Raw genomic sequence first — 24,032 nt, 5'->3', positions numbered from 1 at the left:
ATTGAGTCGGACGGAATTGCAAATGATGAGACTGAGCTCCTTCAGCACTGACCATTTTCATTTTTCAGTCGATGATGGTCCCCCAAAACTAATTTGTGTGAGAGGCTCTGTTGGCTGATCACAGAACGTAGGATTTTAAGTGGATGGAGTCATCTTTCCTTGTCACTGAGAACTGAGGTCGGTTCCTAAGCCCTGCGGCGACACAGCTAGAACAGCCCCTCCGTTCGTCAGCTTATAGACTCTGCGTGAAATGCGATTTATGACTGTGATCGCTGTAGCTCGGGGAGCAGGCAGGAAGCTGCCCTTTAACATTACATCTTGCTGTCTGGCACTTAGTAGGGGCTCTCAAGGCAGTGTGCTGGGAGAGTCAGGCTTCCGTGCCTCCCCTCCCTGCATCCCCATGTAGAGAGCACTGTGAGGAGGATTTTTGTTGTCTTGGTTGTTGATGTATATGTCATCATTTGGAAGAAAACTTGCTGGACATGGTGGTAAAGTGGGCAAATCTCAGTACTCAAGAGGTTGAGGCAGGGTTGTGAGTTCCAACCCATCCTGGGTATATGGAAAAACCTTGTCTTAAAAAACAAAGGCAATAGCTGGAGAGATGGCTTACTGGTTAAGGCACATGCCTGTGAAGCCTAAGGAGCCAGGTTCAATTCTCCAGGTCCCACATAAGCCAGATGATGCACATGGTGGCACATGCACCTGGAATTCATTTGCACTGGCTAGAGGCCCTGGCATGCCCATTTTCATTCTTTCTCCCAACCCCCTTCTCCCCCGTATCTCTAATAAATAAATTAAAATTATTAAAAAAAAAAAAGGGCAAACTGTACGTGATGGCACATGCCTTTAATCCCAGCACTCTGAAGGCAGAGGTAGGAGGATTGATGTGAGTTCAAGGCCACCCTGAGACTACATAGTGAATTCCAGGTCAGCCTGGGCTAGAACAAGTCCCTACCTCGAAGAAGGGGGGGGAAAAAAGCCAAAGGCTTGGGGCTGTAGAGATAACCTAGCAGTTAAGGTGCTTGCCTGCAAAGGCAAAGGACCCAGTTTCGATTCTCCAGGACCCACATAAGCCAGATGCACAAGGTAGCACACGCATCTGGAGTTCGTTTGCACTGGCTAGAGGCCCTGGCCCACCCATTCTATCTGTGTCTTTCTCCCCCCACCTCTCTCTCTCTCTCTCTCAAATCAATAAATAATTTTTTTTTTTTAAAGGCTTTGAAAAAGTCTAGGGCTGGAGAGATGGCTTAGCAGTTAAGCACTTGCCTGCGAAGCCTAAGAATACATGTTTGACTCTTCAGGTCCCACATAGCCAGATACACAGTGACACAGGCACGCAATGTCATACATGTGGCACATGTGTCTGCAGTTCATTCACAGTGGCTGAGGGGCCCTGGCATGCCCCTTCTCTCTATCTTCCCCACCCCTCCCTTCTCTGACCCTCCCTCAAAAATAACCTAGAACTACAAAGCTGGCTCAGCGCTTGAGGTGCTTGCTTGCAAAAATCTAACAATCCAAAGAGCAGACCAGCGGCGAAGCGGACGGTTGCTTGCATCTTCAGTCCTCCTGATCCCTCAAAGGTTAAGTGTTCAAATCTGCATAGAGACAGAGCGATGCTCTGAAGGGCCCTGTGCACACACCTCCACAGATTGTTACAGCAAGACAAGTGCCTCCACCAGAAGTATGCGAATCCCTGAGCACGCACTGGCTTCTACTGGCTTCAGGGTGGGTGAGGATGACCTCGAGGGGACTGAGCTGGGAGTATGTTTCTAGCCCTGCGGAAGCAGCTAAACCCATGCATATTCATTCGTCTGTCGTTTGTGCGACGGACGCACATCTGCTGGATACGCAAGATGCCCAGTAACTAAATTGTGGTGACATTTAGTCACCACTTTAAAACGAAGTTACCACTTTAAAAAGAAGAGGAAGGGCTGGGAGGATGGTTCAGTAGTAAGAAACCCTTGCTTGCATAGCCCAAAGACCCTAGTTGAAATCCCCACTGTGCATCTAAGCTGGATACAAAGTGCATCTTGAATTCGTTTGCCAACATAGAGGCTCACATACGCAAAAATAAATAATAAATATAAATAAAATACTTTAAATAAATGAGGGGGTAGCACAGGTTGTGGTGGTGCACAACTTTAATCCCAACACTGGAGATGTGGCAGTAGGAGGATCACCATGAGTTCAAGGCTAACCAGAGACTACAGAGTGAATTCTAGGTCAGCCTGGGGTAAGGGGGTGCTAGGGATCCAGGAAAGTCCTTGGCCCCCAAACCTTAGGTTTCATTTCTAATTGTAATCAAAAAAATGAATAAAAAAGAATACTGACAGTGTATTGTAGGGAGCTCAGATGCCAGATATGTCTAGAAACTATCCCCATGCCCTCTTAAGTCTTTCATTTCATGTCTATTTTTAAATATCTTTGTGTACCAAGGATGCCCAAAATTAACTATGGTGGCTTCAATGAAATGTTCCCTATAGTGTCATGTGTTTTGAATACTTTTTCGCCAGCTGGTATTAATTTGACAAGGTTGGGGGTCCTTTGGGAAGTGGATGTTTGCTGAAGGAAGTATGTTACTTGGGGTGGGCCTTGGGATTGTATAATTTAACCCCCTTGCCTGTGCTAGATAAGCACAATTTTGCTACATCCTTTGAGCTGGTGTAACAAGATGTGTTTCCTTGTTATCTGTTCTTGTCATGTTTTCCCCACCATAATGAAACTTCCCCTCAAAACTGTAAGCCAAAATAAAAACCACTCCTTCCATAAGATAAAAAAAAAAAAATCTAACAATCCAAGTTTGATTCCCCAGTATCCAAGTAAAGCCAAATGCATAAAGTGGTGTGTGCATCTAGAGTCCATTTGCAGCAGCTAGAAGCCCTGGTGCACCCATCCTCTCTCTAGCTTAGCATGGTGGTGCACACTTTTAATCCCAGCACTTGGGGAGCAGAGGTAGAAGGATCACTATGAGTCTGAGGCCACCCTGAGGCTACATAGTGAATTCCAGATGAGCCTGGAGTGGAGTGAGACTCTGCCTCAATAAACCAAAAAAGGCCACGGGTGTGGTAGAACGTTTGGCTAGCATAGAAAAGTCCTTGGCTTTGTTCCCAGTGCTGCAGAAAGAAGACAATAGCAACAAAAACAAGAATTAGGACTCTGAAACTAGATTGGCAGTTAAAAGCACTTGTTTGCAAAGTCTCTCAGCTAGGACTTGATCCCCCAACACCCATGTAAAGCCAAATGCAAAGAGTGGCCCATGTATCTGAAGTTCATGTGCAGTGGCAAGAGGCCCAGATGTACCCCACCCCCCACACACATACACGCATGCACACATACCCCACCACTGCCTGTAGCAGCAGTGCATTCCTGGTTTTCTGTGCCTTTTTTGGGTCGGGGCCATCACCTTGGTTGCTTAAGCATCTGTATGCTTATCATGCTCTGTGCCAGCGAATCCCACCGTGTCAGTGAGTAGTGGAGAAGACAACTCAGGCTGAGGCCTGAAGCAGGATCCTTATATGGGAGGGACACTGCCCCAGCCCATGAGATGCTGCCCTCACTGCTATGGGTCACCAGTGTTCACACTTCGTTTTAGTGTTTTCTTCATTTCAAAATCAAATGCTTAAAACTTTTCATGCATTCATCACAGCATGCACAGTATGCCTTCAGTTCCCATAGATTTGATGCTGCTGAGTTGCTTTAGAGCCTTATAAAGAGTTTAGCCAAGTTGGGTGGCACTGACCTCTGAAGTTCAGGTACTTAGCCTGAAGCAGGAAGATTGCAAGTTCAGGGCTGCCTGGGCAACTTAGTGAAACCTTGTCTTAAAGTGAAAAGTGCTGTTTGCAATGGGAAGAGGTCCTGGCACATCTGTGTTCTCTCAATTTCAAATAAGTGAAACTTGGGGGCCAGGGTTGATACGGATCTCACTCTAACCCAGGCTGAACCTGGAATTCACCATGTAGTCTTAAGATGACCTCAGACTCACGGTGATTCTCCTACCTCTACCTCCTGAGTGCTGGGATTAAAGGTGTGTGTCACTACACTCAGCAAATTTTATTCACTCTATTTATTTGAGAAAGAGATAGAGTGGGCACGCCAGGTCCTTCAGCCACTGTAAACGAATTCCGCATGCATTTGCTACCTGGCTTAACATGGGTCGTTTGGCTTTACAGGCAAATGCCTTAACTGCTAAGCCATCTCTCCAGTTTAGCTAGGTATTTTTGTTAATAGTTTATTGACTTCATTGTGGCAGGCTGAGCAGAAAGTAGCATGTCAGCCAACTTACTTTTTTTAGTTATTTATTTGAGAGGGAGAAAATGGGCATGCTGGGACCTCTGTTTACTGCAGACGAACTCCATGTGCATGGGCCACCATGTGCATCTGGCCTAGGTGGGTTCTGGAGAATCAAACCTAGGTCCTTAGGCTTCACAGGCAAGCACCTTAGCCATTAAACCATCTCTCTAGTCCTTAATGTAATTTTTTAATGGTTACTTATGCAGACTTTCTTTTTGTGCCAAATATTTGTAGAATGATTGAGATTTCAACCCTCTCTCAAATGAAATACATAAATAAAAAATAAATCAAAGTGTATGGGAAAGTGATCCAGACCTAGTTATGCCATATAATGAGATAAAGCGGTAGGTCACCCTGTGATTTCAAGTAAACCACAAATATTTATTTATTTTGGTTTTTCAAGGTAGGGTTTCACTGTAGCCCATGCTGACCTGGAATTCACTATGTAATCTCAGGGTGCCTTGGAACTCATAGCGATTGAATCCCAGACACTTGTGCCACCTACTGGGTATGTGCAGCCTTGCACTTACCTCACCTTTGTGCACCCGGCTTATGTGGGATCTGGAGAGAGATTGAATATGTATCCTTAGGCTATGCAGGCAAGTGCCTTAACCACTAAGCCATCTCTCCAGCCCATAGATACTTTTTAAAAAGATAATTGTGTCTCATAAAATATTTTGAACATACTTATTCTATATAGGTGTGTGTATATATGTGTATATATATTTTAGTTTTAATTATTTATATATGTTTAATTTGTTTCAGTGCAGGGTCTCACTCTGTAGTCTCAGGCTGTCCTTGAGCTCATGGCCATCCCCTAAGTTAGCTTCCCAGCTGCTGGGACTGCTTGTAGTTTTTAAAAGTTGTTTGGTTTAAGCTGGGCGTGGTGGCGCACGCCTTTAATCCCAGCACTCGGGAAGCAGAGGTAGGCGGATTGCTATGAGTTCTAGGCCACCCTGAGACTCCATAGTGAATTCCAGGTCAGCCTGGGCTAGAGTGAGACCCTACCTCGGGGAAAAAAAAAAAAAAAGTTGTTTGGTGTATATCTGAAATTAGTCCTAGAACACTTCATACCTGCCATGTTATTTATTCTTTTTTCATAGTTGGGTTATGAAAATACATGTAATGAAAAATATGAGGATATGAAATGTTTAAGCATTTACTTTCAGAGTACTTTTTTAAAAAAGTACAAGGCATTGGGGTTTTTGGTACATTTAATAATGCTTTGACCCATAGAAAAATATCCTCACAAGCAGAATTTGAAAAGAGGCATATGAAGAGTTGGGTGAGGCTTTATTTTACTTCCAGAGCTATGTTGACTGCTCTTTCTCACATAGCCCCAGCAGCAGAAAGATCTTGCAGGTGGCAGAACGCCTTCATAGCTGTGTTTATGAACAGGTGAATTCCAGCATTTTGGCTCATTGGTCTGATTTTTGTTTAAGACATCCATGTAATTAGCATGAAATTGTAGACAAGGCTGTGCTTAAAGATGTTTGCTTGCTTGCAAAACAGGACAGCCTTGGTTTGATTCCCTAGAATCTATGTTAAGCCTGACACACAAAGTGGTACATGTGTCTGGAGCTTGTTTCCAGTGGCAGGGTCCCTGATGTTCCTGTCTTCCCTTCCTCCCTCTTCCTTCTCTCTCTCTACGAAATATAAACAAAGTACAGACAAGACATGGCCTTTCAGTCTGTAGAGGTGTAACTTCCCCCTCTGTTTCTGCTGTGTGCACATTGCTGTAATTTGTCCCTTGTAAAGACAGGTGTGTGATGTAGCCCAGCTCACTGAGGTCCAGTCTTTCATCTTTAGCTAGCCTACAGAATAATGCATGGTATCTTCATGCAGATGTGTCATTATACTTTGCTCATTCCAATTCCAGTCTTCCCCCCCCCCCCCCGAAATTGAGTTTCACTCTAGCCTAGGCTGTCTTGGAATTCACTTTGTAGTTTCAGAGTGGCCTCAAACTCATCAATCCTCCTATCTCTGCCTCCCAAGTGTTGGGATTATAGGCATGCACCACCACACTGGGCTTGTAATTTTTTTTCTTGAGGCAAAGTCTCACTCTAGCCCACACTGACCTGAAATATACTCTGTAGCTCCAGGCTGGCCTCAAACTGATAACAGTCCTTCTATCTCAGCCTCTTGAATGTTGGCACTAAATGCATGCACACTACACCAACCTGTCATTCCAGTCTTCACTGTCGAAAGGTTAAAGCTGGATCCTGGCATGGTGGCACATACCTTTAATCCCTGCACTCAGGAGGCAGTATTAGAAGGATCACCATGAGTTCGAGGCCACCCTGAGACTACATAGTGAATTCCAGGTCAGCCTGGGCTAGGGCGAAAGCCTACCTTGGGTGGGGGGATAAAGATGACTGACTTGACTTACAGGGATTAAGAGTATGAGGTCAAGGGTCTTAGTTTGCCTTCACAAGAAAGACCCATACCCTGTGACTCCCCAGCTGCACAAGAACTCAAGTCACCATTGAATACTGACCCCTGCTGGATTTCTTTGCAGTGGCTAGATGCCCTGTGCGCCCATTCTTTCTCTCTCATAAATCAATATTTTTTTTTTTTAAATCATGACTAGCCAATGTGGTACACACCTTTAATCCTAGCACTTTGGAAGCCGAGGTAGGAAGATTGCCCTGAATTAGAGGCTACCCTGAGACTACAAAATTGAATTCCAGGTTATCCTAGACTAGAGTAAGACCCTACCTAAAAAAAAAAAAAAGAAAGAAAATGGGGCGAAGGCTAAGGATGGTACCATCATGGCTGTATACCCACTATGTATATAACTTTTAAAAAAAAACAAACTAGGATGGTTTCTCTGCATGGCTGCAGTGCTGCTTTTGGGAGGTTATTGAGTGGAGTCTGTTACAGACCCTGTGTGATGTTCTTGCGTTCTGGGATTCACACTTTTTGATGTTTTGTTTTGTTCAAGGTAGTGTCTCACTCTAATCCCGGCTGACCTGGAACTCACTAAGCAGTCTCAGGCGGCCTCAAGGTCGCAGCAGTCCTCCTGCCCTCTGTCTCCTGGGTGCTGGCATTGGGTGGAAGAGGCAGCAGGGTCAGGAGAGCAAGGCGAGTCTGCTCTATGTAAGACCTTATCTCAAAAAGGAGGACCAGAGAGGTGATTAAATGCATTTGCTAGCGAAGCCGAAGCCTGGGTTCTGTTTCCCAGTACTCATGTAAAGCCAGTTCACAAGGTGGTGAATGTGTTTGGCGTCTGTTTGCACTAGGGCCTGTTCGCACTAGGCCCTGGTGCATCCATTCTCAGTCTGTTTCGCTCTTGTGTGTACTGTCGGTCTGTCTGTCTCCCTCCCCCTCCCTTCTTGCAAATAAATAAAATTACTTTTTAGTAAAACAGCATTTAGGGCTGGAAAGATGGCTTAGTGATTAAGGTACTTGCTTGTTGAAACCTAAGAACTCATGTTTGAATCTCCAGGTCCCATGTAAGCCAAATGCACAGTGAAGCAAGTGTGCAATTTCACACATGCACAAGGGGGCACATGCATCTGGAGTTCGTTTGCCATGGCTGAAGGCTCTGGCGCACCCATTCTCTTTGCCTCTTTCTCCCTCTTAAAAAAAAAAGAAAAGAAAGCCAGCATTTATATTTCTCTTGTACATCAATGTTGATTTATGCAATTAGAATGCTGAATTTTAAAGTGAAATTTCCAGTTGAGATTGAGTCACCTTGCTAACCCAGTGGCTGTACTTGGAAACTGATCACCTCACTTGCCACCTTCACGGCTGTGATGATCCAAGTCATGTTTTATCAATTGAGGCAGCGTGTCCACATGCTTGGCTGACTGTCATAATCATACTAAGCTCCATGTGGCTATATGCTCCAATCCTGGTCGTAGAGGTTTAAAATTCTCTGAGTTTATAACTTAAATTCATTACAAAGTTTTAAGGTAGTTCAGACAGTACTACCAGATTTCTTTTGTCCTCTATTATTAAATTTGCCAATCATTAATAATCTCAAATCATTGAGAAGTACAAAAGTCCCTCGGTAGGTAGTTGGGTTCTATTCCCAAGGAGCTCAGTGCCTTCCAGAAGAGGACAGTGCTAAGGATATGGCTGTACTGATAACACAAGGTCATGGCCAGCTTGGGATGTTCCACGCAGAGAGAGAAGTGTCGGGCAGGCCTGCTGCAGAGGCAGGGAGAGGTGTGTGGAAAGATCGGAGAGACCAGAGGCTGCTTTTCCTTTCGCCCCTCCTACAGTGTATGTGAGAACTGAAAACGTGCGCGGCTCAGCTCCGCTGATGCACAGCTGCGCTACCCAGCTTGGCTGGCGGAGCAGAGAGAAGGCTGCCGCGTGTCGTGCGCACCTGTGCTCACCTTCTATGCGTGCTGGCAGCTGCTTTGTCCCTTTGGCGCAGTCTAGAGAGTGCAGGATGGCGCTTTTTCTGTCACCTGGTCCAGAGAACTCCTGTGTCGTATTTTCTTTGGTAGCACAGGAAGAAGCACCTGTGTCCTGCATGTTATGGCATCTGGCGCTGCTCTGCACAGTGGCATCACTGAGCTGTTCATATGATGCACTTCTGTTCTTCCTCTTCAGGTTATCACCAACCTAGTGAAGATGCTGAAGTCCAGAGACACAAGGAGAAACTTCTGTCCTCCAAACCACTGGCTGTCTGAACAAGAGGATATTAAAGCAGACAAGGTTAGTGAGAGACCTTCCTAATGTTCTTTTTTTTTTTTTAATAAAAAGATTTATTTTTATATATTTATTAGAGACAGAGAGAAAGAGAGTGAGAATGGGCACGCCAGGGCCTCCAGCCACTGCAAATGGACTCTAGACACATGCACCACCGTGTGCATCTGGCTTACATGGGACCTGGAGAATCAAACCTGGGTCCTTAGGCTATGCAGGCATGTACCTTAACCTAAGCCATCTCTCCAGCCCATTCCTAGTGTTCTTTAAAAGTGTTGCTTAGTTGTTGTCTTTCTGGAGAGAAGCCCTTTAGAATTGTTCAGCTTAATTTTTAACAAAATAGCAGTGGTATGCTTATTACTCTTAGGTCATGTGGCATTATGTATAGCAACATCATTGACTTACACAGCTCCCAAAGAATTCATTAATCCTGATTGTCCTTTGGTTTGGCCTTAAAGGTATATTGGCTGTTCATTAGAGTTAAAAAGATTTCTCTTTTAGTGTTGTTAGTCAATATGTGCTCAGTGCTTACAAGAGAGAGCCCTTACCCTTAACGGAAGGAACCGGCAGAATTGATTCTTGCTAAGACCTAGACCCAAAGTCAACAGTCTTACAGCCTCTCTGAAAGAGTGCAGTAGTGACAGGACATCCTGTCTTTCTAGGACAAGTCACTGCTGCAGGCATTTCAGTCTTGAGGGTAAAAGGTGGGAGGGACATAGAAGAAAGTGTTAGAGACAGGATAAAGCAGAACAGGGGTGTGGTAGGGCAGTGAAGTGTGACTGGGTTCTCTTGAGACAAGCCATCTTCACGTTGAGCCTGGGACCTCTAGCTCTGCTCACAGACAGTCTGGAAATGGGCAGATCCTCCAAAATGAACAGCTGCAGGGCCCAGGTGGGGACTCTAATGCACGTTCCCCACCAACACCCCGCCCTTAGTTCAGTGGTGGGTACTAGGTGTGGGGGGGTGGAATCTCTCTCACCAGAGAGGTCGCTGGGATTGTGCGAAAGTGTCAGAGATCCTTGCTAGCTCTAAATGTCACTGAAAGGAGCTACCACAAACTGATACCAAGAGTGCTGATTCCATAAGTTCACAATGAGACTAGGAAAAGAAAATAAAGAACTTGGTCCATCAGTTTTATAGGGTACCAGTAAGCCACCTCATCATTTTGAAGACTTCGCATTTGACCTGCCATTCAGAGACTCCAGGTAGTGGTGGTGCTGCCCTTGTGGTTTGTCCTGTTGTGAGGACGCCCGGGAAGGGTGTGCCCTCCACACTGGGTCTGCTGGCCTGGTCCTCTGCAAATCATCACTTTTTCTTACTCCCAGAAAAATTGGCACAGAACATAGTCAAGTGAATCCAGCAGTGCTTAGTGACACGGTGGGTTTATGCTTCATTGGGACCCCCTGTGACACAGTGCACATGCCTTCCCAGTGTGTGACCTCAGCAGTAAGCAGACCCAGGTGCCTTGTGCTAAAAAAGCAAGCCACCCCTTTGGGGACTGCAGGGCTAAAGAAAGGTGAGGGACAACCATGAGGATATAATAGGTATAGTCAGACCACAGGAAGTGTCTAGAACAAAATCTTGTTCCTTCATAAATAATTATAAGGGGGCCAGTTGTGGTGGTATACTCCTTCAATCCCAGCACTCGGGAGGCAGCAGTGGTAGGATCGTCATGAGTTTGAAGCCATCCTGAGAGTACAGAGTGAATTCCAGGTCAGCCTGGGCTAGAAGTCGACCCTTCCTTGGGGGGGGGAGGTGGCGGGATTACAAGGGTGCTGGAGAAAAGGCTTAGCTTATAAGGTACTTACGTGCAAAGCCAAAGGACACACATGAGCCAGATGTATACAAGGTGGTGCTTGTGTCTGGAGTCTGTTTGTGGGACTGGAGGCCCTGGCACACCCGTTCTCTATCTGCTTTTTTCTCTCTCACTCTTTCTCTCAAATAAATAAAATAAAGTAAATATTAATGAGCTCCCTAAAAAATTTTACCAGGGCCAAGAATAAGGAATGAAAATTGACAGGTTGAAAAACAACTGAAATTAAAGACGTTTAAAGAAATTTAAAGAGAAATTAAAGACATTTATGAGGAAGTACATGTGTGTAATTAGCCCATTGTTAATTGTGTAAGTGTGGTATGTTTTGTTCCTTAAGGGCAATTATGTTATTACCATAGTTTACTACGACTTGTTACTCTCATTAAATAAAGCAGTCAGCAATTCACATTAAAAGACCCATGATCAGGAGGAAGAGGTAGGAGGACCTCCATGAGTCCGAGGTCACACTGAGATTAGGTAGTGAATTCCAGGTCAGCCTCAGCTAGAGCAACACTCTACCTCAAAAGAAAAAGGCCAGCGAGCATAGAAGGGAGGATGTGGAAAGGCAAACTGGGCAGCACGTGGAAGGCCTGCTCATCTGGCTTTTTCAAGTGAAGGAACTGTTGACCATGGTTGTGTCCCACAGGTCACCCAGCTGTATGTGCCTGCGTCCAGACACGTGTGGAGGTTCCGGAGAATGGGGAGGATCGGCCCACTGCAATCCACTCTGGAGGGTGAGTTCTCCTCAGCTGGCGCTTCAGCAGGGAGATCATGTCCTCCCTGCAGTGTTTACTCCTGTTAGTGGCAGCCCTGTGACTGCTGAACAGTGTGATCTTGTGATACCAATAGAATCAATCACACAAAATAGTTTGACCATCCAAATAAATCACCTGTGTCCCCTGATTGCTTACACCTTCCTACCCCAGGGCCTGGCAGAAAGTGATTGATGGCTTGGCTTTTTCAGCACCTCCTTAGATGGAGTCACAGGCATGTAGTCTAAGAGTTAGGTTCCCTTCATGTTGTCTAGGTAGTGCTTAACCTGAGTGAGCTGTGCATGCACTCTGCTCTCCGTAGATACAGTTGCTGGTAGAGACATTGAAAAGGAAGGTAGGGCTCATAGGTACTGAGTGAGTTTACTGCATATTATTGAGCTAAGTAGGCAGTGAGTTCAAAAATGCCTTTTATATTTTAGTTTTCCCTTGTATGTGGAGTACAAAAAGGAATCCCAGTTACTTAATAAACTGTGGCTTCATCGAGGTTTTATCTCTCCTTTGAAATGTATTTGAGCCATGGTTCTGTGGGGTTCCACTCTACCTCTTGAGGAGTAGGGCACATGTCTACTAGTGATGTAGTGGTTCAGGACTGCTGTACACACAGCCCTTTCCTAAGCACATGCTCTGGAGGAAAGGAGCAGACTGGACAGGCACATTCCAACAGCTATGTTCCTGAGCTTGAGCAAATAGCTGAAAAGGTAACTCATCACTGGATGAGTATGGTAAAGGCCTCTGAAGATGGCTTACCTGTCGCTGCTCACCTAGTTAGACTGGACCCAGAAGGTATGTTCTTAGAACTACAAGTAGATTCATGAATCCATACATGACTTTAGATTCTTAGGGATGAGTTTGGTATACTGGCAGTGAGTGGGAAGTACAGATGAGCTACTAAGTTTTACCTTGTGTTTCAGTGGGTCTGGAGTCCCCACCACTGTCTGTGTCTGAGGAGCGGCAGCTGGCCATCCTGACAGAACTGCCCTTCGTAGTTCCATTTGAGGAGCGAGTGAAGGTATGTCACTAACACCAAGGGATGGTAGTTTAGCACGGTAGTGTTAAAAAATTTGCTGGGTGCTGTCCGTGGTAGCACACACCTATAATCCCAGCACGTGGGAGGCAGAGGTAGGAGGATCACCTTGACTTTGACGTCAGCCTGAGACTACATAGTGGATTCCAGGTTAGCCTGAGCTAGATCAAGACCCCACCTCAAAAAAAAAAAACAAAAAAACAAACAAAAAAAAAAACCATAAAACAAAAAAAACTTTGCTGTATGTTTGCTCATGCGTTTAATTCCAGCACATGGGAGGCTGATGTAAGAGGATCAGGATTGCTATGATTTCCTAGAGTGAGTCCCTGCCTTAGAAGAAAACAAAAACAAAAAGTTAATATATGAAAAAAAAGTGCAGGTTCATATTTTTATTTATATTTATTTGAGAGAGAGAAAGAATGAGCACATCAAGCCTCCAGTCAGTGCAAATAAATTCCAGACGCATGAGCCACCTTGTGCATCTGGCTTAGGGAGGTCCTGGCTGATCGAACCTGGGTCCTTTGACTTTCAAGGCAATCACCTTAACTGCTAAGCCATACCTCCAACCCAGGTTCATCATTTAAAAAACCCAACCAGATACCTCTGTATGCAGACTAAAACCATGTTTCCTTCTGCCTAGTTGAATGGCCCTTGTCACTAGCGATTTCTGGTTGGAAATCTATAACTGAAAATGCCATTTTTAAAAAGAATGCTGTGTATACTCAATGGTAATTACTTAACATGATTGCTGCTTTATTAAAACAAAACAAAAAAGTTGGACATAGTAGTACACACCTTTAATTCCAGCACTTGGGAGGCAAAGGTAGAAGGATTGCCATGAGTTCGAGACCAGTTTGGGATTACATGTTGAATTCTAGGTTAGGCTGGGCTACAGACTTCCTGGGCATGGAGGGAAGGGATTTCTTAACTCCTTGCCTGATGATTTTGAGGGATGCATAAAAGTTTGCTTGTATCTTATTCCCAATTTAATGTAGGATGTTTTGTGTATATTCTCCAGCTATATGTAGAAAATTTCCCAGGTACTGGCCTCAAAGATGTCCTTCAAGCTTTCACTTTGCCCAGGGCCAGTGAAACAGATTGCTCTGGAGTCCCTGGTTTTTATTAAAAACACTAGCTCATGAGGTAATGCCTGGCTCTTGAGCTCCCTCTACTGGATTACAACTTCACAAACACTGGAATTTTATCATGGAGGGCATAGCTCTAAGATTAGTATCTGGCTTGAAGAGCTGTTCTTCATGCTGGCATTTTTAGGAGGAATTTATCAATGAAAATATTCTGTAGTATAGGAATTTCTAAATTTATTATAAAATTATGGAAAGCAACTTTAGCAATTACTAAATATGTTTTCTTTTTTTTTTAACTTTCTTTGTAAAATCATTATAAAAATTGATCCCAGGCTGGGCGTGGTGGTGCACGCCTTTAATCCCAGCACTCGGGAGGCAGAGGTAGGAGAATCGCTGTGAGTTTGAGGCCACCCTGAGACTCCATAGTGAATTCCAGGTCAGCCTGGGCTAGAGCGAAATCCTACCTGGAACAATAATTGATCCCAGAATATAAGGAAATACAAAGTTAAATTTAGCAGTTTTTTTTTTTTTCTTTAGGTTGCTTGTGCTTATAACCAAGTCTGTTGTTTCTAATAACGTTATAACTTTCCCTATTTGTTAGATCTTTCAAAGGTTGATTTATGCAGATAAGCAAGAGGTTCAAGGAGATGGTCCATTTCTGGATGGAATTAATGTCACAATAAGAAGAAATTATATTTATGAAGATGCTTATGACAAACTTTCTCCAGAAAATGGTATATATAATTTTTACTTTTTGTCCATGTTTTGAGGCTGGGGAAATATTGTAGGAAGTACTGAGCCTTTAAAAACTTTTATCATTTTGTTCTTTTTAAATACACATACATACGCACACACACAATGATCCTATAAAAAGTCAGTCATTTTGTATGTATATGTGTATATATGTGAGAGAGAGAGACGGGCATGATAGCACACATGTTTAATCCTAGCACTGGGGAGGCAGAGGTAGGAGGATTGCTGTGAGTTCATTGAGGCTAGCCTGGAACTACAGAGCTAGAGTGAGACCCTACCACTTTATTTGAACTGAAGAGTTAAGTATGAAAACGTCAGGGCTTCTATCATTACTCCACACAAACTACAGACACACTACTCTGCATCTGGCTTTGTGTGAGTGCTGGGGAATTGAGCCCAGGCATCCTGCTCTACAAGCAAGCATCTCTAACCACTGAGCACCTCTAGCCCTGTTCTCTCCGTACTGAGAAGTCATCAAAATGAGTGCTCTGTACCTGAGCTGCACTTCCAGTCCTCTATGACTTGTGCAATCTAAACTGCAGTGCCTTGGGCTGGAGGGGTAGCTTAGCATGTAGGCGCTTGCCTGTGAAGCCTAAGGACCCTGGTCTGAGGCTCGGTTCCCCAGGAGCCATGTTAGCACAAGGGGGCGCACGTGTCTAGTTCGTTTGCAGTGGCTGGAGGCCCTACTGTGTCCATTCATGTTCCCTCCCTCCCTCCCTCCCTGCCTTTCTCTGTCAAATAAACAAATAAGTAAAAATATTTAAAATGCAGTAACTCAAATTATCAAATAGTGTTCCTAAAATTGGCTCTTATCACAACAGGCATTTTATTTATTTATTTGCATGTGTGTCATGGGATGGTAATTCTGGGCCCTCTTGCTCCTGCACATTTCAGGTGCATGTGCCACTTACATGTCTGGTTGTACAGGGCACTAGGGAATTGAAACTGGGCCAGCAGGCTTTGCAAGCAAGTGCCTTTTAATGGCTAAGCCAACTTCCCAACTCCCCCCCCCAACACCATGGTCTGTCTCAAATTCAGTTTGCTCTTATAATTTCAAAACAACTGATAGCACCCATTTTATTTGTTGTTCACAAGACAGGATCCCCCTGTGTAGACCAGGCAGACCTGGAGTTCACGTTCTTCTGCCTTAGTCTCTTGAATGCTGGGTTTCAGGACTATGACTGTGAGGCTGGTTTCATTCTATATTTTACTCTTTTTTTTTTTTTTCAAGATAAGAGTCTCGCTCTAGCCCAGGCTGATGTAGAACTCATTTTGTAGTCCCAGGTTGGCCTCAAACTCATGGCAATCCTCCTACCATAGCATCCCAAGTCCTGGGATCAAAAGCATGTACCACCATGTGCCCGACTCACTAGCTGTGACCTTCTAGATGCAAATAACTCTCCTAAGAGTCTGGGACTATAGACATATTATGATACTACACCTGGCTTCTTTGTTCTTTTGAGGTAGGGTCTTGCTTGAGCCCAGGCTGACCTGGAATTCACTATGTTGTCTCAAGGTGGCCTTGAACGCAAGGCAATCCTCCTAGCTCTGCCTCCCAAGTGCTGGGATTAAAGGCTTGTGCTCTGATGCCCGGCTATTTTTTATTAAGTTTGCTAAGTAGTTGGTTGTCTTATGGCTTTTTAATATCCTAAGTTTTGTTTATCCTTCCTCCCACTCTCAACACATCTTCCTGCCCTCATTCCTGTTTAACCCTTTCCAAGGTATCCTCACCCCTCCCCAAACAGAAAATACACAGAACACAACTTAGTCCTTTTCTAACTTGCTGAGCTCTACAAGCACTCCCAAGTTGAACTCACAGGTCTGGAGATTTGAAGCTAGGATCCAGGTAGGGTGGGTGTGTGTGTGTGTGTGTGTGTGTGTGTGTGTGTGTGTGTGAGACAGAGAGAGAGAATTGCACGCCAGGGCCTCAGCCACTGCAGTCGAACTCCAGATACTTTCACTACCTGTTGGCATGGGTGACCTTGTGCTTGCCTCATTTTTGTGTGTCTGGTTTACATGGGCTCTAGAGAGTCGAACATGGGTTCATAGGCTTGACAGGCAAGCACCTTAACTGTTAAGCCATCTCCAGCCCATGTGTGTATCTTTCTGAACCTGGGTTAACTAAATACCATTTCCACTTCCATTCACGTTCCTGTATGTTTCATAATTTGTTTTTGCTTTATAGCTGATTAAAATTCCATTGTCTATATGTACCACATTATCTTTATCCAGTCACCAGTTGATAAATGTAGGCTGGTTCCATTTCCTAGCTTTAGTGAACAAAGCAGCAACGAACATGAATGTGAGTATTTCAGCTGTAGGCTGTGGAGTTCTTTGCACATAGGGTTTCTTTGGGGTTTGCCAGGAGTGGTATAGCTGAGTCATAGAGTAGTTCTGTTTTTAGCTTCTTTATTTTCTTTTGAACTTCTGATACCTCTGCCTCCACCTTCTGAATGCTAGAATTGTACCTGTAGCTTGATGTTCAGTTTACGCATGCTAGGCAAGCACTGTACCAACTGAGCCACATCCTCAGCCCATCTTGTTAACTTTACAATATTAGGACATATTTAGGACAGAAGCATTCTTGGAGAATATCTAGTTTACTATGATTGACTGTCTCTTTTGGGGTGGGTTCGAGGTGGGGTCTCACTGTAGCCCAGGCTGACACGGAACTCATTCTGTAGCTCCAGTTCACAGTGATCCTCCTACCACAGCCTCTGGAATGCTGGGATTAAAGGTGTGCTCATCACACCTAACTGTTTAATAAGCAAATTCTAAGTGTCCTTAGAATATGTAACAGTCGAGACAGGAGTTGCATGAATTCTAAGTTTTTAGACAACATTCGTCTGTGGTCATTTAAGATAGCCAACTACTTTCCAGGTGTGGTGGCGCATGCCTTTAATCCCAGCACTCCAGAGGCTTGAGGTAGGAAGATCACTGTGAGTTCAAGGCTAGCACAAGACTACATAGTGAATTCCAGGTCAGTATAGCTGATAATGCTGAGTTTACCTAGCTCATTAACCCTATTTACCTGTTTGTTCTTTAGAATAGTCAGAGACCAGACAGAAGGAACAGACTGGTTTGCAGTGCATTAGCTTACATGGACCCTTAAACTCAACAAGTAGTTCAAGCATGGTCACACAAAGTTGAGCAGTTAAAGGCTCAAATATGAAATATGTCTACGTATCAACACATTGCTGTACAAAATTATTTTTGATTACATAGGATTTCCATGGAAGTTAATGAACTTTTAGGAAGTATCAAAGGTATCAGTAGTTTGTTTTATCAGTGCTTTTCTAGCTTGTTTGAATTCGTAACAAAGCTTTTACTCAAGAAAACTTCCTTGGGTCCTTTAAAAACAAAGTGGGCTGGACAGGTTGCTCAGTGGTTAAAGGCACTTGCTTGCAAAGCCTGGTGGCCCTGGTTTGATTACCGGTCACCCACATAAAGCCAGGCACATAAAGTGTACCTTTGTAGTGGCAGGAAGCCCTAGTGTATCCATCTAAAACAGAAGTAAGAAAAGAATCTTCAGCTTGTACTGGACTGGGATAACAGGTCTTAATGACACTACTCTGTTGGTATTATGGTAGCTCCAAACCCATATCTCGTATTGCAGTTCTTTAGGAAAGTCACTTTGTTCTTGTCCTTTTTGGGCACCTCCTCCAAGTTCTTCAGTCCTCAGTGGTGGAGTGTTCCCATCTTCTCTATCCTTCTGGTCTACCACCCTCCCGTCTCCACGTCATAATTGATAGAAAGGCTTTCCATGTAAGCTCTGGGGAAATCCTGTTGTATTGGTTGCTACTGTTGCTTAAATGATAGCTGTTACATAGAAGTTTATTTCTAGATTGTTTTATTTACTTATTTGCGTTTTAAGTAAATTTAATGTCACTGTCCCTAAAAATTATTGCTTTGTTGAGTCATATATTAAAATGTCCTAATTTTCTCACTGCCCTTGCCTAAGACCATTTATATGTCATCACTCTTTTGAACAGAACCTGACTTGAAAAAGCGGATCCGTGTGCACTTGCTTAATGCCCATGGCCTGGATGAAGCTGGCATCGATGGCGGCGGCATTTTCAGAGAGTTTTTAAACGAACTACTGAAGTCGGGATTTAATCCCAACCAGGGGTTCTTTAAGACTACTAATGAAGGGCTTCTGTACCCCAACCCAGCTGCTCAGATGCTTGTGGGAGATTCTTTTGCTAGACATTACTACTTCCTGGGCCGAATGCTTGGAAAGGTAAAGTAATCTATACACAAGCAGCTCAACCTGAAAGGTGCTGTCAGTCAGCGTTTCTTTGTAGTGGTAGTCTACATTATTTGATGATCTTTGTTCAGAACCACTCACATAGTTTTGGTGAGCCCTAAGTAGTACTTCTTTACATGTCAGCTGCTCACTGCTTGTACGCATGTAACTACCGCCCCACAAAGAAGGGCTACTCTGATTCGGAAAACACCGTGAACTCCTGACGAGCTCAGCAGTAGCTCCTGCTGGCACAGCTATGTCTGCCATGCTGGTGATTGTCTTCTTACAGCCACTTTATTGATAATGTGAAAAGCGCAGGTTTTGTGCTTCTGTTTTTTTCTTTTTTTATATTTTATTTATTTGAGAGAGAGACAGATAAAACGGGCCACTGGGGCCTTCAGCCGCCACAAATGAATTCCAGACACATGCGCCATCTTGTGCATCTGGCTTTCGTGGGTCCTGGTAAATTGAACCTGGGTCCTTTGTCTTCACAGGCAAATACCTTAAATGCTAAGCCATCCCTCCAGCTATCTTTCTGCTTTTTGAGACAGCCTAGTGACCCACCCAGGCTGTCCTTAAACTCTGTATTGGCCTTGGGTTCCTGTTCCTCCTGCCTCCACCTCTCAGGTGCTGGAATTACAAGTGTACAAGTATATGCCATCATGTCCATCAGAAGTCACTATTTTAAAAGTTTTTTGTTTATTTTTATTTATTTATTTGAGAGCAACAGACAGAGAGAGATAGAGAATGGGCGCACCAGGGTCTCCAGCCACTGCAAACGAACTCCAGATCCATGCATTACCTTGTGCATCTGGTTTATGTGGGTCCTGGGGAATAGAGCCTCGAACTGGGGCCCTTGGGCTTTACAGGCAAGTGCTTAACCACTAAGTCATCTGTCCAGCCTAGAAGCCGCTATTTTAAAGAGCTATGAGATGGAAGGCCACATAGTTGTTCAGTATGGTTTAAATGATGTGGAAGTGTACATAGTGCTCCCCCAACTAATTCAAGTCAGAAATAAGGGGCCCGGTGTGGTGGCACACATCTTTACTCCCAGCACCCAGGAGGCAGGGGTATAAGGACCATTGTGAGTTCGAGGCCATCCTGAGACTACAGAAACGAGACACAAGTGTGCTGGGCCTGTCCTAGTCCGGGGTTGCTCCCCAGGGAACCGGCTTCTATTCCATCTGTTCCATAAGTCAGTGCTGGGCGTGGTGGCGCATGCCTTTAATCCCAGCACTTGGGAAGCTGAGGTAGGAGGGTTGCCATTCGCTTGAGGCCATCCTGAGACTACAGAGTGAATTCCAGCTCAGCCTGGACTAGAGTGAGACCCTATATCAACCCCATGCACCCCTCCCCAAAATAACAAGAAATAATCCAACAAAACATCACAATTTTTACTGGTTACTACTATCTGCAGTAAGATTTTACATAGGGGATGGAGAGATGGCTTAGCGGTTAAGCACTTGCCTGTGAAGCCTAAGGACCCCGGTTCGAGGCTCGGTTCCCCAGGTCCCACGTTAGCCAGATGCACAAGGGGGCGCACGCGTCTGGAGTTCGTTTGCAGAGGCTGGAAGCCCTGGCGCGCTCATTCTCTCTCTCTCCCTCTATCTGTCTTTCTCTCTGTGTCTGTCGCTCTCAAATAAATAAATAAAATTTTTAAAAAAAGATTTTACATAGAAGATCCTGTATCTAGGTTGTATTTTTTGTTTGTTTTTCAAGGTAAGATTTCACTCTAGACCAGGCCGACCTGGAATTCACTAGTAGTCTTAGGCTGGCCTCAAACTCACGGCAATGCTCGTACCTCTGCCACCAAGTGCTGGGATTAAAGGCATGCGCCACAATGCCTGGCTGGGTTGTATTTTTTGTTTTTCTAGATAGGGTCTCACTCTAGCCCAGGCTGACCTGGAATTCACTATGGAGTCTCAGTGGGTTGTATTTATTTTGATTGCTTATTTGCATTTTAAGTAAAAAAAAAAAAAAAGTTATACTTTCTAATTGTAGAAAAGCAAGACAAGCAATTGCAATAAAATCAGGAGCTGAAATTCAAGTCTGGATAATGTCCAAAATGAGGGAAAAGCCTATAATCTAGTCCTATGGGGCAGCTGCACTGTATGACAGCATGGTGCACCTCAGGGTGTGATCAGGAAAGACCTCACTCCAGGGCTGGAGAGATGGCTTAGCGGTTAAGCACTTGCCTGTGAAGCCAAGGACCCCGGTTCGAGGCTCAATTCCCCAGGACCCACGTTAGCCAGATGCACAAAGGGGCGCACGTGTCTGGAGTTTGTCTGCAGTGGCTGGAGGCCCTGGCGCGCCCATTCTCTCCCCCTCCCTCCCTCTCTCCCTCCTTCCCTCTCTCTCTCTCTCTCTCTCTCTCTGTCTCTGCCTCTTTCTCTGTCTGTTGCTCTCAAATAAATAGATACAAATTAAAAAAAAAAAAAAAAGACCTCACTCCAGGCTTCCTCAGAAACCATTGTGAGCTACCACGGTTTGAGGACCTGGAATGCACTAGCCATGACAGCTGGCCGAGGAGGTGACTGGCCTGTGAGGCCAACACTGAGGAAGCTGAGGCAGAAGGATCAGAAGTTTCAGGCCAGCCTGGGCTACATCTCAAGACCTGTCCAAAAACACCACCGTGAAAACCAAATGTTATGAATGATCTAATTATGTTTTATTATAATTGGCTGAATTGAACACTATAGTTAAAGCTTATTGTCCAAAGCTTCCATCAACTATGTCATCATCCTTGAGTAAATAGGACTTCAGAACCAGGGGTGGTGTCCATGCCAGTAATTCCAGGTGCAAGAAGTGCACGCTCACCCTCAGCTACATAGAGAGTTCAGGGCCATTCTGGGCTGAGAGAGAACCTGTCTTTGTAAGCAGCTCATGTTGAGCAACCTCAGAGGTCCGAGCCTGGAGCAGGTGGTTTAGTCAGTCAACGCCACTGAGGAAGTTGAAACAGTGGGGTTGTGAATTAGGGGCAATGTCTGGGCTAGGCGTGACGTGGGTGTGGAGCAGTTCCTGACCTGCCTTCCTTGCTCCAAAATCTGTGCTTGCAAAACTCCTGTGACCATATCTGAACAAAAAGCAACTCTGAGCCAGGCCTGGTGGAAGTAGGCAGAAGTAGGAGGATCTCTGTGAGTTCAAGGCCACCCTGACACTACAAGTGAATTCCAGCTCAGCCTGGGGTACCTGGCCTGCCTCAAAAAACAAAAAAACAAGAAGAAAAAAAAGCAACTCTGTCCATAGTAGTGCTCCTCAGAGATACAAAGGAGTTATTTACAAGAGTACTTCTTGTTGGCTGTCCTGTCCTTTTTATGACAGCCCTGTAGGTGTGTGGGCTTCTCAGCAAAGAAGGCTAACTGCCTCTTCATGTATTTTATAGAGCTGTCTGCTCAGACCTATCACCCATGCTCTCTAACTAGGCCGTTGATCTTTACTAAGTGCTTTGTCTAGTTTAGATGCAGGCCCCTCCTCAGGTGCACGTGTACAATGCCTGGCTGCAGATCCTCCCACACTGGCTTTGTTTGGAGAACCTGGTTTACCTCTTTTTCCTTTTGTGCCTGTTCTGTCCTTGTCTAAGGTAACGAAGACATGCCCTGTGTGTTCTCGTGTGTAGTTTTAGCGTACAGATGTGTCTTTGGTCCATTTTGAGTTCACTTTTCTAGGTTTGTGAAGTGGCCCTGATGAGCCCATGAATGAAGTAATTCTGCTAAGTCTTGCCTTAAGCCACAGCTGCACTACTTGGTTGCTGTGGATTTGAGTAAGGTGTGCAGAGCAGAGGAAGAGCCAGGCATGGTGCACAGGCCATTAATGCCAGCAGACACGGGGATCGCCAGAACTTCACAGCTAGCTTGGGCTGCATAGCAAGGCCCTGTCTTCAGCAAAGAGGGGTGCAGAGCACTGATAGAAGAGAATCTATCTACTCTTGTAAATAACTCCTTTGTATCTCTGAGCAGCACTGTTATGGGTAGAGTTTCTTGTTTTTTGTTTTGTTTTGTGGGGTTTTTTGTTTGTTTGTTTTTGGTTTTGGTTTTCCAAGGCAGGCCAGGTAGACCATGCTGGCCAGGAATTCACTTGTAGTGTCAGAGTGGCTTTGAACTCAGAGATCCTCTTACTTCTGCCTCTGGGCTGTGATTAAAGGCGTGAGCCACTAGTCCGCCCTGGCTTAGAGTTGCTTTTTGTTCAGATTCCACATGTTATTGCTTTGATAGTACAGATTCTTCAAGCTTAATTAGTGGCTCCAGCTTGGCCTCATGATTGACACCACAACAGTGTGTATGTTTGTTTAGGCGCACTTTATTGCAGTGACAAACCACAGACATTGATCTGATGCATAGATTTCATAAATAACATTTTAGCTGGGCATGATGGTGTACGCCTTTAATCCCAGCACTTGGGAGGCAGAGGAGGGAATATCAAGTTCGAGGCCACCCTGAGACTCCATAGTGAGTTCCAGGTCAGCCTGGACTAGAAGTTCCCCCCCCTCATATATATATATATATATATATATGTATATGTATGTGTATGTATGTATGTATGGTATATGTATATGAAACATTTTCCCTTATGTGTTAGTGCTCCTTTTGTTGTTACAAGGTGATATCTGAGGCAGGTTACTTAACAAAGAGAAGATAATTAATTTGGCTTATTGGGTTTTGGATGCTCAGGGGCATGGTTTTGGCATCAGCTTGATTTTGGTGAAGATGTCATGCAGGGTGGAGAGGCAGGATAGGAAGCCAGAGGAAAGGGTGCAGTGACAGGGGTCACAAGAGCACTTTGTTAATTCCTGCCAAAGGCAGCCTCCTGAAAATGCAACCAGCTCCCAACCTGCCATACCGAGGAGAAACCGCTTCCAAACCTTGGCCGGGTGCCACTTCTCTCTGGTGGGGCAGCTTATCCTTTGCTGGTGGCAAGGCTTCTTTGAAGCACAGTTCCAGCTTTCTTTGGAAGATGTCATTCATACAGCTCATTTCACAAGAATCTGTAAAACAGTGCCTTGTGATTGTTTGAGCTAAGGTGAGCACAGTATCTTTCTAGATGAGTGAATAAGAAACAGCCGGGCATAGTGGTGCATGCCTTTAATTCCTGCATTTGCAAGGCAAAGGTAGGAGGGTCACTGTGAGTTTGAGGCCACTCTGAGACTACATAGTGAATTTCAGGTCAGCTTGGGCTAGAACAAGAGCAAACCAAATAAATAGTAACAAACAGAATCAAAGTTGAACCCTAAATCTACTGTTATGCATAAGACAAACTCTTTAGAAGCCGACCGTTGGTGGCACACGCCTTTAATCCCAGCACTCAGAAGGCAGAGATAGAAGGATCACCAGGAGTTTGAGGACACCCAGGTGCTACATAGTGAATTCCAGGTCAGGCTAGGCTAGAGTAA

The 24,032-nt window shown here is 44.7% G+C and overlaps 1 protein-coding gene across 3 annotated transcripts in view; it reads left to right on the top strand.

Moving 5' to 3' along the window:
- Positions 1-24,032, top strand: part of Ube3c (ubiquitin protein ligase E3C) — a 104,441-nt gene that overhangs the window by 48,454 nt on the left and 31,955 nt on the right. For all 3 annotated transcript variants that reach the window (XM_045160374.1, XM_045160375.1, XR_006639314.1), the window contains 5 exons: positions 8,857-8,961; positions 11,412-11,499; positions 12,450-12,547; positions 14,249-14,381; positions 18,393-18,640. In XM_045160374.1, coding sequence (XP_045016309.1) covers positions 8,857-8,961; positions 11,412-11,499; positions 12,450-12,547; positions 14,249-14,381; positions 18,393-18,640 — 672 coding nt within the window. The remainder of the gene's footprint in view (positions 1-8,856; positions 8,962-11,411; positions 11,500-12,449; positions 12,548-14,248; positions 14,382-18,392; positions 18,641-24,032) is intronic.

This window comes from Jaculus jaculus, chromosome 10 (genome assembly GCF_020740685.1).
Source record: "Jaculus jaculus isolate mJacJac1 chromosome 10, mJacJac1.mat.Y.cur, whole genome shotgun sequence".
In the NCBI taxonomy this organism is placed as follows: domain Eukaryota; kingdom Metazoa; phylum Chordata; class Mammalia; order Rodentia; family Dipodidae; genus Jaculus; species Jaculus jaculus.
The sequence above is the reverse complement of the archived record's forward strand: the minus strand, read 5'-3'. Positions and strand labels throughout refer to the sequence as shown.